Source organism: Stenella coeruleoalba (genome assembly GCF_951394435.1).
Source record: "Stenella coeruleoalba genome assembly, chromosome: 1".
Classification (NCBI taxonomy): domain Eukaryota; kingdom Metazoa; phylum Chordata; class Mammalia; order Artiodactyla; family Delphinidae; genus Stenella; species Stenella coeruleoalba.
Window position 1 is genome coordinate 103,693,676 of NC_137169.1, and position 17,260 is coordinate 103,710,935.

Consider the following 17,260-nt stretch of genomic DNA (forward strand, 5'->3'; position numbering starts at 1 on the left):
CTATGGACATTCTCCCATATACTTTAAATCATTTCTAGATTACTTATAATACTTAATACAATGTAAATGCTATAAAATAGTTATTATACTGCATCATTTAGGAAATAATGACAAAAAATTAGTCTGTACATGTTCAGTACAGATGGAATCATGCAACCATCATGTGCTTAACTACATGGTACACATCAGCAACAACATAACATTATCTTTCTTTCAACACTTACAGATGGCTTTTGTTTAATGACCCAAAAGAGAAATACATGGAATAAAACATAGACTATTTAAAATACATATAGAAAATATAATCATAGAAAAAATATTAATTCTCTCTCTCTCTCACACACACACACATAGTGTTAACAATCACCAAAACCCTAGTTCTCCTGTCTTGATTACCCTTGCATGATGATGATGATGATGATGATGATGATGATGATGATAATGATGATGATGATGATGATTGCTATATGGTGTCTATGGTACCGATGTGGCAAGGCGATGAGATGTGTGGCACTCTAGGTAAGTGATGAGACATCAGGCTGAGTTAAGTCTTCTGACAGGATGTCAGAAGGATTATCTAGTCAGGAGAATTGGGTTCCAATTGCAGACACTGTCACTTTGGAGGAGGCTCAATAATACTAATGTCAGGATATCTGGAGGTTGAGGGCTGAGGATCTTAAAGCATTGAAGTTCTAGGCTTCACAACTGCAGATGCTTTAGTTAGAAACACTGTTATAGGAAGCTGTTTCTTCCTTTTCTTTGCATCATCAAACAAGTCTTGCAATGATTGTTGGCATACTGCTATACCTTGGATACCACAGAGGCTTCAGTCCATCAAAGGATTGTACTTGAGGATCATATCCTTTAACACTTGCACCTACTGAAAAAGCACTGCAATATTTTCACGTGTCCAAATTGATCGCTCTGCTTCCTCTAAATTTTCTCTGTAGAAAAAATCATCTGTAGATGACTTCGGCAGATCTTTGAGCTCCTTGTTGGTAAGGATTCCTCTATACTCTTCTATGTGTTCCTTGATGTCACCCTAGATCATGTCAAAGAAGCCTCCCCCCCACCCAACTTCCCTTGCAGCATTCAAGATATTCCTGATTCTACATCAATAGTGGGGAAGCCCCTGAGATCATCGACTACCTCACACCATAATGGCTTCCAACATGCATTGACTGTCTTAGGCTTTAGGGCACCTACAGCCTCTGCAGTAAGCACAGTTCCAACCATAATTGTGACGCTCTTCCATAAATCCACTATTTTTTAAATAAATTTATTTATTTTTTTACTTACTTTTGGCTGCATTGGGTCTTTGTTGCTGTGCGTGGGCTTCCTCTAGTTGTGGCGAGCAGGAGCTACTCTTCATTGCGGTGCACGGGCTTCTCATTGCAGTGGCTTCTCTTGTTGCCAAGTGCGGGCTCTAGGAGCGTGGGCTTCAGTAGTTGCAGCACACGGGCTCAGTAGTTGTGGTGCACGGGCTTAGCTGCTCTGCAGCATATGGGATCTTCCTGGACCAGGGATGGAACCCGTGTCTCCTGCATTGGCAGGCGGTTTCTTAACCACTGCACCACGAGGGAAGTCCCTAAATCCACAATGTTGCAATCAGGGTTAGCACCAAGGGCAGCATGAATCTTCCTGAAGGTGAGGCAGGTATAAGTTGCCTTAATGTCCTCGATGATGCCTTGATTGAGTGGCTGCAGCAGTGATACAGTGTTAGGAGGCAGGAACATCACTTCCACCTCCTTGTCAATGAGGCAGAGAAATTGAGTTAGTTGGGAGCATTGTCAATTATGAGGAGCACCTTGAATGGTAGCTCTTTCTCTTTGAGGTATTTCTTCATTTTAGGAATGAAGCACTGGTGGAACCATTCCAAGAACAAGACGGCTGTCACCCAAGCTTTCTTGTTGTGCTGCCAGAACAGCATAGACAATTTTTGTTTTTGTTCTTTTGGGCCCAGGAGTTGTTTGCTCATAGACTAGGCTTGATCATGTGACCTGCTGCATTGCCACATAGCCCGAGAGTAAGGTAAGCTTTCCAGTCCTTGAACCCCAGGATCTGCTTGGCATTCTGACGGATGTAGGTACGACTGGGCATCAGCCTGTTTTATCACAATTGAAGACTTGCTCTAGAATGTAGCCTTTCTCTTCTTGAGTTCTTCTGGGAACACTGATGTTGCTTTGGCACTGGCCGATGTCGATTCTCCTGTGATCTTTAAGTTCTTGAGGGTGTAGCATTTTACCAGCTAACCAGCCATCTATTAGTGCCCTTAAACTCCTTCCTCTCACTCTCCTCACCCCTCACAACAGTGCACACAGAGGCTAAGTGCTCTTTCACGCGTAATTTTGCCATCCAAAGGGACATATTTCTGTAACCTGTCCCCTAGCCACATACAAAATACAAGCACTTTGTAAGCACTTTGTCATGAACCTGCGAGACCATTTCTGCCATTGTAGGGGCAGCTCTAACCCTTCCATGAACTTCGGCTTCTTTCTGCTTTACTGTGAGAATGTTCCATTTGTTCTTAGTGACCTTACATCCCACCTTGGCAAGCCACACGCCACTTTTCAGAAGATCAAAGATCTGTATTTTCTTGTCGAGAGACAGCACTTTCTGCTCTCTCTTGGCATTTGAGGAATTGTTTTGACCACTTAACTGCTTTTTGGGAGCCATTTTTCACAGAAACCAAGCATGAACACACAATACAAGTAGCAAACGAACGGAACACCAGACCAGCAATGCTCAGACAATGAGCACTGGAGAGAGTGCAGGTCTGTGACGTGGTAGGTGGCCACAGTAGGGTGTGCCTACACATCACTTCATTCACGTGGCTTCAGCATAGTGATCGGCATGGGGCAAATTTGGGGGCAAAGTTTTGCTTTTTGCAACTTTCTGGAATTTTTTTAAAAATAATATTTTCAATTCAAGGTTGGTCGAATCTGCGAATTCAGAACCCACGGATATGGGATACAGAGGACTGACTGTACTGCGCAGTTTGCTTTTCCACAAACGTGTCATGCTTTTACACTACTGAGCTTTTGCACATGCTATTCCTGGAATAGAATTCCCTTCCTTTGATTCTTTGCCTAAGCAATTTCCACTCAACTCCAAAGACCCAGTTCACATGGGTGAAGCATTCCTCAGAGCAAGTAACCTGTAATCTGAGTCCTGAAGTATAGGAGGAAGTTCATTGTTGAAAGTGGTGATGTACGTAGCAAGAAAGAATTCTGAGCAAGGGGCACAACATGGGCAATTGGTCAGAGATAAGACAGAGCACAGTTCATCAAGGAACTGAAAGGCACAAAAAAGACTAGGGTAGCCAAGAGCTGGAGATAACCTAAATGTCCACTGACAGATAACTGGATAAATAAAATGTGCTGTATACATTCAGTGGAATGCTGTTCAGTCTTAAGAAAGAAATTCTGTAATGTGTAACAATGTGGATGATCCTTGAGCACATTATGCTAAGTGAAATAAGCCAGTCATAGAAAGACAAACACTGCATGATTCCACTTATGTGAGGTATCTAAAATAGTTGAATTCATAGAATCAAAGAGTAGAATGGTGGTTGTCAGGGGCTGCGGAGAGAAGGAAATTGGAAGCATAAAGTAATATCATAATCAACGGGCATAAGTTTCAGTTAAGCAAGATCAATAAGCTCTAGAGAGCTGTATATATTGAATTAAGAGGGGGGGGAACTGGATTGGAAATTTGTTTAGCCACTAGCAGATAAACGTTCTTAAATATTAGTATTATATGCATCCTTAAGGAATTTATAATATATTTTTTACAAAGACTCATGCCTTCAACTTTTCTAATATACAGGAAGTAAAACATTACTTATTATCTACACTATAAACATTTTCAAACGCAGTACCTATAAACTGAAATTAGGAACATCTGTATTAAATGGAAAGATTACATATTAATTTAAGGATTAGATCAACAATAAGTAAATCACTTAGAAAATAGCAGCAACATAGTTGATATAGAGTGTAAATATCTTAATGTAAAATAATGATAACCTTGTTCAGTTGGAGTATGGTTTGTTAGTGACTGTGTGTGATTGTGGATTTTAATACATAATCTGTTAGGCAACAAATGACTTTTCCAAGTGTTGGATTAAAAATGAATCAACTACAAAATTAAAAGTCAAACCCCCAAATAAAGCAAAAATACTAACAAATTTAATGGGCTCTCTAACCCACTAAAGTACTACAATACTTGGCACAAGGTAAGAAACATGGATTAATGATCCATGGGAATATTGTCTCTAGAGAAATGAAACTACATAGTACGGCAGATAATTGGATCACCACAATTCACATGTAGTTTAAGGTCACACAACATAGGGATTACCTTTTGATTTTATAAAGCTTTTTTTTTTTAATCTCTTGTGGTTAGATCCCTGTAAAATGCATGAGAACCCACAAGATTTCCTAACTGGTTCTTGGTAAAGTGACAGGTCATTTTGTGGTTTGTAAGGAAATAGCTTCCAGTTGGAGAATTTGTTTATTAAGAGTAGGGTAAATAAATCCTTCAAGATGTCCAATGAATGGCTCCTTTAAGATTAATGTTCTGAAGCACATTGAGGAGTTCCATAAACACAGGATTCATAGAAATATTATTCTGTAGAAAACCAAGAGGATTCTTTGGCAAATCATGTTTTTTTTTGGTACCAACTAACAGACTTATTTTCATGGGTTAGTTAACAAAGATAACTTATATGTATGTACATGTGGTTATATGTGAGATTATATGTATGAAAAGTGCTGTTTAAAATGTCAAACTATTGTTATTTTCTATGTACGCAAGATTATATATATACATACATATGTACACACACATATGTATGTACACACACATATATTCCCACTGCTCAGGAAATGAGGGGCATTAAATCAGAACATGTTTATCAACAAGTAAGCTGATGGAGGATGGGCAGCTGCCCTTGGTCACGGGACACTTATCCTTTCTGTTGTGTTTAATTCACCTGGCGCCATTCCACTCGATCCATAGTAACTTATTGAGAGGCAGATTCCATTTTCCAAGGTGGCAGAAAAAGATCCAAACTTGCTGACAGCTTTATTCTCTGCATTTGATTCTTCTAAAAGATAAAATCAAATCAAGAACATTTTTGTTTTATCAAAAAGAAATGTAAGCAAAACTCAGTGTGAAGTAGAAATCACCCAAATATGTAAAAGCATGGATATGATTAAGTAAATTATGATATGTACATATACCAATGAATTATTATGAAATCATTAAAAAGTCTTTTTTTTTAAATCTTTAGATATATATTTTTTAATCAAAGTATAATTGACTTACATTAGTTTCAGGTACACAGCATAGTGGTTTGATATTTTTATAGATTATGCACCATACAGTTATTATAATATGATTTTTTAAAATATTTAATGAATAGGAAACTGCTCATCATGATAAAGTGAAAGACATACACTGTGAATAGTGGTTACTGCTGGGATGGTAGAATTATGAGCAACTGTCATCTTTTTAAAGTATTCCTATATTTCCTAATTTTTATACTAAACCATATATTTTTATATCAGATAAAACAAAGAAGAGTAATTTTTAAATTTCTGATTTTAAGTTCTTGGGTACATTCAAACTTGTCAAACATTGTATTCTTACCTTGAATTTATAAAACACTGTGACTATAACTAAATTTATTAGCTAGATTTAGTCATTGATCTTATTACTTATTACTAACTTGAGTCCAAAAGCATTTTATTAATTAACTCATCTCCATTTGCAGGTATAACCTACACTGGGCAAGAAGCAATTAATTTTTCCAGCTGGTGTTGCTGGGACATGTTAAATGGTGTTATCAAGAAGTTTCATGGTGTATGATCAATGGACATCCACTTGGAACTCTCATCTACAAGCAGGTCGAGATGCTCATGGCCAAATTTAGGATTTTTTTCTTGTTCTTGCAGTTTAAGAAAATTGATACTACATGGAGATCCAAGTGATAGATCATAGATAGAAACCCTATCATTCACAGTCAGTATCGCAGAGAAGCCAAACCTTCAGTAGGAATCAATTAATAAGGACCTGAGTCCTAGAGATTGCACTTGGTACAGTGCATTAAACAAAATTCAGAACAGAAAGGACATTGCAAACTCAATGTTGCTACAAAAAGGTAGCCAGGCGAGGTAGACTCTCCATGTCAGCTGGAATCAAGAGCTGGGTTCCCAGAAGAGGCAAAACCAAGTAAGCAGCCCACTATAGATGGGCTATGTATATGACGTATATCCCCTTTACATTAGGGAAAGTGTATATAAACAAGATGGCAAAACACTTCAGTTATCATCTGTAAAAATTACACATGCTACCTGCCAGGGATGCATGTGTTTCTGTTAGGTGGATAGGTTTGACCTATGGTGGAAGTACTGATACCCACTGCCACAAAGATGCAGCTGCTTACCTTTTTCAAAATGTTGCTCTCCTTCTCCTTCTCCTTCCTCATCTTCTGAAGGATAATCCTCTTTTTTCTCCTTTTTCAAAATTTTCTTAGGGTCTCTTAAATGAATTAAAAAATTGTGCTTGTCCTTTTTCACTTTCACTTTGATAAAAGTTGGGCCTGGAGAAGAATCATGGGATAGAAAATGGGCTGATTGTGATGCCCCAATTAAGCTCTGTGATAAGACCTCTAAATAATGCAGCATAGCATTTAAGTCAGGGACTAGAAATACCTAGGGATGTCACTACTTTTATAAAAAGATACCTAAAAGAAAAAAGTGTTGGTGGAATTCCAGGAAGGAACAGCAGGTGGATCAGGGAGATGTTTGCAGACTTTCTGCTCATACCTAAAATCCAATTACAGAAGGGAGAGTAAATTGGCTAAGGTATACCTATACTCAACTTTATGATCAATCACACATGATGGTTAACGTGAAAGGATTTTGTAATTGATAAAGAATTGCATAAATGTTAGTTACAGTAGTTATTATTGTTAGTAGGAACATATAAGAATTTCCCAAACAAAACATTTTCTGCTAGTGTTCTGACTCATTCTTTGTCTCCTCTTCCAGCTTTTTTCTTTTTTTTTTTAACCCAGCCTTTCCTTTTCAACTTTCATTGAATGATCATATCTCAAAGTTGATAGAATTAAGATAAAAATGTACTTACTATGAACCATCTGAAACATATATATTACATGCATATGCAAATATTGGTAAGAGTAAAGAACGGTTACTGAAAATGGAACATAGCATTTTAAAACTTGAGTCCAGTGCTTTTCTCAGTTCTGTGATTCTGAGTTCCATTTTTAGTTACTACTATTTGTACCCTACACCCAGGGTTGATATTCAAAATATTAAACACTAAAAAATATTGTAATATAAATAAATATGCACACCTATCTATTAATAAAAATCCCTTTCATGTTTTAAATGTCTTTATTTTTATTTATTTTTTTTGGCTGCACCAAGTGGCCTGCGGGATCTCAGTTCCCGACCAGGGATCAAAGCCCGCCCCCTGCAGTGGAAGCCGGAGTCCTCACCACTGGACCGCCAGGGAAGTCCCCCCTTTCATGTTTTAAATAAACAAACTTTATATAATAAAACAGTCTGGCATTTGATATAAGTTGTACCACAAACCATTCTTTAAATAATTTGAATAATTTGTAGGCCTTTTTAGTTTAAAAATCATTGGTAGGATCTTTTGTTTGATGTGGCAGTTACTATCTAATGATGCTTGAGCCATGATTCCACATAGGGAATAGCGTTCTCACTCTTGTAATGATTTCCTCATTAAATTGATGGTCATTTGATGATAGGAAGGAAGGAAGGGAGGGAGGAAGGGAAGAAGGGAGGAAGGGATAAAGGGAGGAAGGAAGGAAGGAAAATTAAGAGAGGGCTGGAGGAAGGGTAGGGAGTGAGAAGGGGCGGGCTGGTGTCTCAGGCAGAGTGTGGATGGGAGGAGCCCTGGTGTCCCTTGTTGGGTTGCCTAATCTTGTGGACATTAAACAGGATCTTGCTTACACTCCCTCCCCACTGACTTTTCCCAGCTCTCAGAGACCACAGCTCCCTACTAGACAATAAGCTGTCAAATAAAACCCAGGTCCTCAAACCCATCCTAAGAAATCTTTAAAGCAAAGTGAAAAGAGAAGCTCTACAAGATGTCCCCAGTGAGTTCCCTAGAGCCCAGATCTGCTCTTCCCTTGGGGAGAATGAAACATTTCCTTTTTCCAGACTAGGTCCTCCTCAGCTCATCTCCAAGACCTCCCTCCCACTTAATGACTTCTGAATCCAGAGGCAATTTCTTTATAGCAAAAATAACTGGATATTGGCAGCAGGCCCCCAAACTCTGTGCTCCAGAAACCAAATCAGGAATTTGCTCTAAATTCACAGTATGTGCTTAGTTTCTGAGATAACACTATGTGTTGTAATTAACATTATTAAGTAACGATTTGCTTACTGCAGTTACTATTATACTATTTTCCAATCCTATGGAAATATTTTCATATTTTAACAACTGGAATGTTTGTCTTAGTGTGCCCAGGTAACCTCACGGCTGGCCTGTGCCTTGCAGAGGCTATTACAACAGAAGAGTGTGAAGTCTGAAAGTGGGGAACGTTGTGCATAAGTGAATCACTGGGGGCACATTACTACTCTCACATATCATACTCAGGAGTACAAGGCCCCAGGATTATCTGAAATGGGTTAATATCTTCCAAACCATTAACCAGCTGCTTTCAAAATGTACCTTTTTCAAATGTTGTCTTTTCTACTTCAATCTGCCCTCCATCGGAAGGATACAGATAATAATTTGTTCCTGAGATTTGGACTGGTACTTCTCCCATGTTGTATCCACGAAACTAGAAAAGAAAACATCATGCTTTGCGTGTGGAATGGCAATGGACAAAAATTAGGTCATCCATGTGAGCCAGTTAAAGCTGCCATAAGCCTAATTTCTGCTAAATGATTTGTCACTTTGTAGACTCAGAGGCCAGTGTCCATCTTATCTTTGGCACCTCCTGTAGTGTTATAATGACAGGTAGAATTAAAGAAGGTACATGATTTTAAACTCTGTTCACTGGAGCATCCTCATAACCCAGTGCAATTCAAATCACTGGACTATTGCCAAGGCAGTGCGATAAGTTATTAATTTCTCCTTCATTGGCTGTTAATTTCCTGTTTAAAGAGAGCTAATATACTGAGGAGTATTGGTACTTTACATTTTAGAAGGTCAAGTGTTAAAGACTTTTTTTTTTTTTTTTACTAAGTGTCGCTAATAGAGCTCCAAGTGATACTGATGCAGGCTAAAGCTTGAGAACAACTGGCTCAGAGTAGTAACTAGAAAGGACAAGGGCTGTTACTTTTTTTCCCATCTTTTTTTTTTTCTGATTAGGTTTTTCTCATAAAACAGCTTGAGGGAGAGATTGGCAAAGGGAAGGTTTCACAAAAGCATACAGGCAAGTAACGTGGGTGCATACAGAGAGACAACCCAATGTACTCAGCAAGTCCCATCATCTGAGACAGAAAAAGCCAACCTCTTTGTCCACTATTGTAACTGAGCAGGACTCTATGGGCCTTCCTGGGACAGACTCCTCCCCCATATCCTCTGCTTTAGCTCCTCTGAAGTACCTAGATAATAGTATTTGAGGCACATTTCCTGAGTTGCCTTACAGATACTAAAACCAGCACCAAATGGAAGAAATGAACTATTGTACTTGATGACCATGAGCACCATAGCCCCCAGACCTACTGGTGCCTAAGGATTGATAATGTTAACCCCTGTGACACTGCCCTGTTACCTCACCATCAACCAATCAGAGAAGTCTTCAGGAGATGGTCACATACCCTGCGACTTCCCTCCCTCACCTGGCCTTTAAAAATGCTTTCCTGAAACCCATTGGGAAGTTGGTTGCTTTGAGCACTAGCTGCCCAGGACTCCTTGCTTGGTGCCCTGCGATAAACGTTGCACTTTCCTTCACCACAACCCGGTGTCAGTAGACTGGCGTTACTGTGTGCAGGCAAGTGGACCCAAGTTTGGTTTGATACAATGCTGATCTATCACAGTTGCTTATTTACATACACCTAAGTGAATGCTTTTGTGTCAAATTTCCATCTTTACCACCCCTAGAAACCTAGCTTCATGGCACTCAAGAAAAACTGGCCTAAGGGTGTTCCTGTCTTGATGATCAGCTGCAAAGAAGGTCCTAGGTATCACAGGATGGACTGCAGGTCTGAGATCTTCTATACTAGAAGAAACCCCAAGGCCTCTGTGGTGGCAGTGAAGACTGAAAACCGTATGTTTCCACAGAAGCTGTGTTCTTCCCCAAACAATTAGGAATGACCCAAAGGAGCTTTTTAGAAAATTGATTTTACCGAGTAAACGATCTCAGGTTCTGGTTCCTGGAGGGGCTCCTCTGTTATTTCCAGGATCTTTATTTGCTCTTCTTCCAATTTCTCCTTTAAAAAATTTTCTCTCTTGAAATTCCTACCATCTTCTTTCTCTAGTTTTCCCTTGCCTTTCTTTTTACCAGAGTCCTTACTCTTCTTTTCTGCTTTTCTTTCTTCCTTTAAGCGTTCCTCTTCAGCTAACCTATCTTGTTCTTTCCATGCCTGTAAACACATTTTTAAAAAATTAATAGGATTTTGAAACAAATCTGATCCTATTCAGGTTCACTCTGGAGAATATTTAACATGATTTTTATAAGCTGTATCTCTGATGGATCAAAATACTGAGCTAGAAATTGTGGTGTCATCCTTGATTCTCTTTCTCTCACCCAACTTCTGTATGCTAAACCCTGCCAATCCTCTGCAGAGATCTCTCTTCACTTCAGCTTTTTCTCTCACCCTCTGTTGAAGTTTTCTCTACTTCAGGTCTTTTAATCTTTAACCTGAACTACTGCATCAGCCTCTTAGCTGGTCTCCCTGGCTCTTATACTTTTCCACAAGAATCCAATCCCCAATTTAGGTTCTAAACATGGTTAATCAGCAGTATGGTAGACAAGATGTACAAAGAAACATTCCTGGCATAAAATATTTCAGAAATGATGGCTAAAATATCAAATCATCATTGTAATGCATAGCAATGTAATGCAATGCATTGTAATGCATAGCAATGTTGGCAGCAAAGTAAAAAATATGAGAAAGCACTAATTCAATGAGGCAAGGAAGCACTGAAAACAGCAGTTTCCCAGGGTTATCTGCCCATCCCTGGAAGCCAAGAACTTGGGTTTTGGGAGTTATAGGGACTAGAGCCAGAACCCAGGAGATCAGAGACCTGTGAATAGCATGGGTATTTTTTTAAAATGACACCTTCACTGCGTGAACTAGAAAAAAATCTTGCCCCATAGAGTAAAATCATGAAAGCTAGTCAGCTTCCCTGGCCCTGAGTTAAAGTAGGAGCAGAGAGGGCAGGAGGAAATTGGCCCTGAGAACGCTTAACCACAAGCCTGTCCTCACATAGATTTGTGGCCAAAATGTACATCGCCTTAAAAGTATTCTGAAAAGATTGTGGGCAAAATGTGAGTTCACAAAGGAAAATCACAAAATCTGAGGAACTAAGTCAAAATCAAAAACCTGAAGAAGAAACAAACTCTGAAATTAATTTGCAAAGACTGCAGATATTGGAATTATCAGAGAATATAAAATAAGTATTTTAATATGCTTAAAGAAAGAAAAGGAGGCATCGAAAGTATCAGTAAAAACAAGAGAGTATCAAAAATCAGTGAGTTTGAAAGCCCTATTGGAAATGGAATAGGAGTTTTGAAAAGGCAGTATTTGAACAGATAATGGATGAGACATTTCCAGAGCTGATGAAAGACACTAACCAGTGAATCAAACCCAGGAAATGATAGTGATGTGCTGGACCTGGGTCATATTGACTTGGAAGAGTTTATTGTTAAACTTTCAGGAATTTTGCGAGTCAGTTTTAACCACATCCATTATTAAAATCAAATGATACAAATGCACAATAAAATACCATTAAAAACAAAGGCAATAAACACTCAAAACGTACCACTTTCCTAACTACTTTGTTACATTTAACTATGATTTATGCCAGCGGTCCCCAACCTTTTTGGCACCAGGGACCGGTTTTGTGGAAGACAATTTTTCCACGGACAGGGCTGGGTGGGAGATGGTTCAGGAGGTAATGCGAGTGACGGTTCAGGCAGTAATGCGAGTGATGGTTCAGGCAGTAATGTGAGCGATGGGGAGTGAAAGGGAGCAGCAAATGAAGCTTCCCTTCCTCGCCCGCCCACAGCTCTCACAGCGGCCCAGTTCCTAACAGGCCGAGGACCAGTAGTGGTCAGCAGCCTGGGGGTTGGGGACCCCTGATCTATGCTCTTGGGGTTATCTATGTAAATTGTATCTGTATGGTAGAATTATAACAGTGTGCTACTGCATATTGTTTCCAACTCCACATACAGTGACATCTTATCAGTAGCTTGAAGTCAGCCATGATGGGAGTATTTACACTACAGATATCAGCAAATGCTACAAATCAGGGATTTATTGACTACTCGTTGACTACATAGACTTTAAAAAATGATGGAGAAGATGTTAATAATGCAGTGTGCTGTGTTTTGAGCTGTTACACTGTAACTAGCACAAAAAAAATTGAGGAAATATTCTTCGAGTATTTAAAAACTATTACCTGATTCAGCAAAGAAGTTGCTAATATCATTGGTGACTAAGTGAGACATATCCCTCTGTTGCTCACTTTTGTCTTACTTGCTTATGTAAATGAAAATATCAATCAGCATTCATTGTGGCACTACCCTTGTTTGTCAATTGCAACTATAGGCTGGCTAAAGATGTAAGAGCTTAGTAAAAATCAATGAAAGCAATTCTGTGAGAATCCACTGGCTAAATGGAATTTACAATAAAGAGTATTACCTATTTTATTATTTGTAAATTGTGTGCTATACATACCATATATCAGTAAAATTTAGAATAAACTATCTATTTATCTATACAGAATTTTTTTTCCTAGAGAGCTAATGCTAAACATTTACCAGCACACCACCACATGTTTTCAAAGCAGCTAGAGAGAAAAGATGAACTGTCTATAAAAGAATGACAAGTTAGATTGACAATCAATTTATTGGGTTGGCCAAAAAGTCTGTTCCATAACATCTTATGGAAAAACCTGAACAAAATTTTGGCCAACCCAATATTAACAACTACAGCATCAGGTAGAAAAATGTGGAACAAAATCTTGAGAGTACTAACAGGATACAAAAAAGTCAACCAAGAATTTTATAAATTAAAACTATGTTTAATAAATAAGGTAAAGTAAAACCATTTTTCAGACCTGTTCAATAGCAACAAACCCTCACTAAAGGAAGTTCTAAAGGAAATACTCACAAAATAGAAGATGTGAGAAGAAATGCTCAACAAAACAAATGGCAAGCATGGGGCTAAATCTCAATAGCACTGACTGTATAAAGCAATGACAATAATAATGTCTAATTTGTGGGAACAAAAAAAATCAAGATAAAACTTAAACACAGGTTGGGAGAGAGTAAGCCGTTTTAATAATTCCTTGTATTGTTCTGGAAGAAAGATATTTTACTGAGACTTCATTAAATTATATATACAAGTTGAAAATCTAGAGCAACCACTAGAAGAATAGAAATAAAGTGTATACATTATAAACTTTTCCTATTAAGAGCCAGATAGTAAATAACTTAGGCTTTTTGGGTCAAAAGACAATATCAAGGATATTGTGTAGGTATTTATGTAACAAGCAAGAAAAGTAATTTCTGCAAATATTTTATTGACAACTCACTGAGTACAATTTTTCCCCAGAATACAGTCTACAAATATGAAAAACAGAATTCTTCTGGTGAGGGAGGATAACATTTTACTTAGAGTTAAAATTAGTGTTCCCTATCATCAAATTGATTGCAAGTAAAAAAGGAAAAAAACATACAAAAGAAAACAAGAAAAAAGGATCACAGAAAAGGTAGGAAAATAGAAAACAGATTGAAAATCGAAAATAAACTATATATCTTAATATATAGTTTATTAGAATAGGTATAAATGGATTCAAGTCTTCTGCTAAAAGAAAAATCATCAGTATAATTTTTTTTAAATCTAGTTTATAATTCCTGTTTACAAGAGACACACTTAAACTATCAAGCCACAGAAAGGTAAAAATAAAGAGATAGAATTTGTCAGTAAAATACTATCTGAAAGAAAGCTCCTATCCCTTTGTTTTTCTTTATTAATTTTAGAATCAGCTTTCTAAGGTTCATTAAAAAACTGCTGAAATTTTGATAGGAATATATTTCTATTTCCCATTGTGGTCACAGGGACTCTAGCCCTTGGTGTTATGAGAATGGTGAAGAAAAGGGCCATTGTGAAAAAACTACCTATTGTTGAAACTCTGGGCTGCTGTAACATGATTTGTTCAGATAAAACTGGAACCCTGATGAAGAATGAAATGACTGTTACCCACATATTTACTTCAGATGGCCTGTGTGCTGAGGTTACTGGAGTTGGCTACAATCCATTTGGGGAAGTGATTGTTGATGGTGGTGTTGTTCATGGATTCTATAACCCATCTGTTAGCAAAATTGTTGAGGCGGGCTGTGTGTGCAATGATGCTGTAATTAGAAACAACACTCTAATGGGGAAACCAACGGAAGGAGCCTTAATTGCTCTTGTAGTGAAGATGGGTCTTGATGGACTTCAACAGGATTATATCAGAAAAGCTGAATACCCTTTTACCTCTGAGCAGAAGTGGATGGCTGTCAAGTGTGTGCACCGAACACAGCAGAAAACAAAATCAACCGATGTAACTAACAAAACCTAAACCCGCTGACCTGACTCAGGATCTAGAAGAGGTCAGCCTGGCACAGATATGAAAAACGTACCAATTAAAAAAAAGCCCCACGGGACTTTGCTGGTGGCGCAGTGGTTAAGAATCCACCTACCAATGCAGGGGACACGGGTTCGATTCCTGGTCTGGGAAGATCCCACGTGCAGTGGAGCAACTAAGCCCGTGCGCCACAACTACTAAGCCTGTGCTCTAGAGCCAGCGAGCCACAACTACTGAGCCCATGTGCCGCAACTGCTAAAGCCTGCATGCCTAGAGCTCTGCTCTGCAACAACAAGCCTGCACACCGCAAAGAAGAGTAGCCCCTGCTCGCCGCAACTAGAGAAGCCTGAAGGTTGCAACAAAGACCCAACGCAGCCAAAAATAAATAAATAAACAAACAAAACAAAAGAAAGTATGAGCATATACTTTTAAAGGTATATGAGTATATTTCATATCCTAAACTGAGTCTTCTCATCCAGACCATGGTATATTTTCCCACTTATTCAGGTGTTTATTGTCCTTCAATAATATGTTGTAATTTTCTCCATAAAGAAAAATCTTTTATTAATTTATTTTTCTTGCCACCTTATAGTTTTTGTTGCTCTTGTGAATGATATTGGTTTTATGTTACATTTTCTAATCAGTTATTGCTGGTGAATAGGAACTCCAGTGATTTCTTTTTCTATGTTAATCTTGCATACAGTAACCTTGCTGTGCTTCCTTAATTCATTTTAAAAGCCAACATGCACCCCAATTTCATAGCAGCATTATTTACAATAGCCAAGATAGGGAAGCAACTTAAGTGTCCATCAACAGATGAACAGCTAAAGTAGATGTGATATATATATATATATATATATATATATATATATATATACACACACAATAGAATACTACTCAGCCGTAAAAAGAATTAAATTTTGCCATTTGCAGCAACATGGATAGACTTGGAGGGTATTATGCTACGTGAAATAAGTCAGAGAAAGACAAATACTGTATGATATCACTTACATGTAGAATCTAAAAAATACAAAACAACTAGTGAATATAAAAAAAAGAAACAGACTCACAGATATAGAGAACAGATTAGTAGTTACCAGTGGGGAGAGGGAGGGGGAGGGGCAATATAGGGGAAGGAGATTAAGAGGTACAAAGTATTAGGTATAAAATAAACTACACGGATCTATTGCACAACGCAGGGAATATAGCCAATATTTTGTAACAACTATAAATGTAGTGATTTTTTTTTTAGTTATAATTATATCTTTATTTGAAAATCTCATCTGCCAACTTAGTGCTTTCCACCAACTCGGGGTGCAGAAACCTTCACAGGCTTCACAATCTTTTGATTAGGTGCTGCCTTTGTAATAGCCATTACTGTCTTTATAAAATTGTGAATCACTATACTGAACATGTGTAACTTATATAATATTGTACATCAACTATACTTAAATTAAAAAAAAGAGCCAACACATGGTGCTTCCCTGGTTGTTTGGTGGTTAAGATCCCATGCTTCCACTACAGGAGGCGTGGGTTCGATCCCTGTTCAGGGAAGTTCCACATACCGTGAGGTGCAGCACCTCCCCCCCCAAAAAAGAAGCCAACGTAACCTTAATAGTAATGCTTGTTAAGAACAACACAAAAGCCTATCATTTCATTCATCATAGACACAAAAATTCTAGATAAAATACTATCAGAACAGAGTAAGTTATTTATTAAAATAATTAAATATTAAAATACTAATTAAAATATTAAAATAATAACATTCCATGAAAAAAATGGTGCTATAATTTTTCATCAATAATGTACATAAAGATGGACCCAGGGACTTAACTAAAAATTAAAATTCCTAGGTTCTATTCCCAAAGATCAGTTAGAATGGAGTGAAAACACGTATATTTTAAGTCTCTCCTCCCCCCAGAGATACCTAGGCAATTACGGCATATGTGGTTTTGTGGGATAAGGACTAAACTTTAGGAAATGCTGAGGAGAAGTTTGTTTTAGAAATACAAAGGTTATTCATATTGTTAAATCAATCTCCATAATTCAATATATCTCCTAAATAAAGGGGAAAAAACCCCAATAGATATTAGTTTCAATACCAACAGATACTTTAAAAATTTACTAAGATTAAGCAGCAAATAATAATAAACTTAAAGATTTGCCATGTAATTATCTTTATCATTAATACCAAGAAGCCAGGGAGGCTCACCAGTCTTAACCAATGCTCTTTTGAGGGTTATTGCATACTGATGGAGGTGGGAAAATCAGCTCCTGCCTACACAGTCTATAAGCTTACAACAAAGCTACCGGAATTAAAATAGTATGGTACTTGTATAAGAATAATTAACTGAAACAGAATACAGCATTCAAAAATGGTTTAAAATACCATCACATTGGGATTAGGCTTTCAACATGTGAATTTTGAAGGACACAAACACTCAGTAGACAC

At 37.8% G+C, this 17,260-nt stretch overlaps 1 protein-coding gene across 1 annotated transcript in view; it reads right to left on the minus strand.

Annotated features, from left to right (window-relative positions):
• Positions 1–17,260, minus strand: part of SPAG17 (sperm associated antigen 17) — a 229,695-nt gene that overhangs the window by 92,593 nt on the left and 119,842 nt on the right. Inside the window, exons 21-24 of the mRNA XM_079944374.1 lie at positions 10,359–10,595; positions 8,734–8,845; positions 6,452–6,607; positions 4,997–5,110 (exon numbers count right to left, since the gene is read on the minus strand). Coding sequence (XP_079800500.1) covers positions 4,997–5,110; positions 6,452–6,607; positions 8,734–8,845; positions 10,359–10,595 — 619 coding nt within the window. The remainder of the gene's footprint in view (positions 1–4,996; positions 5,111–6,451; positions 6,608–8,733; positions 8,846–10,358; positions 10,596–17,260) is intronic.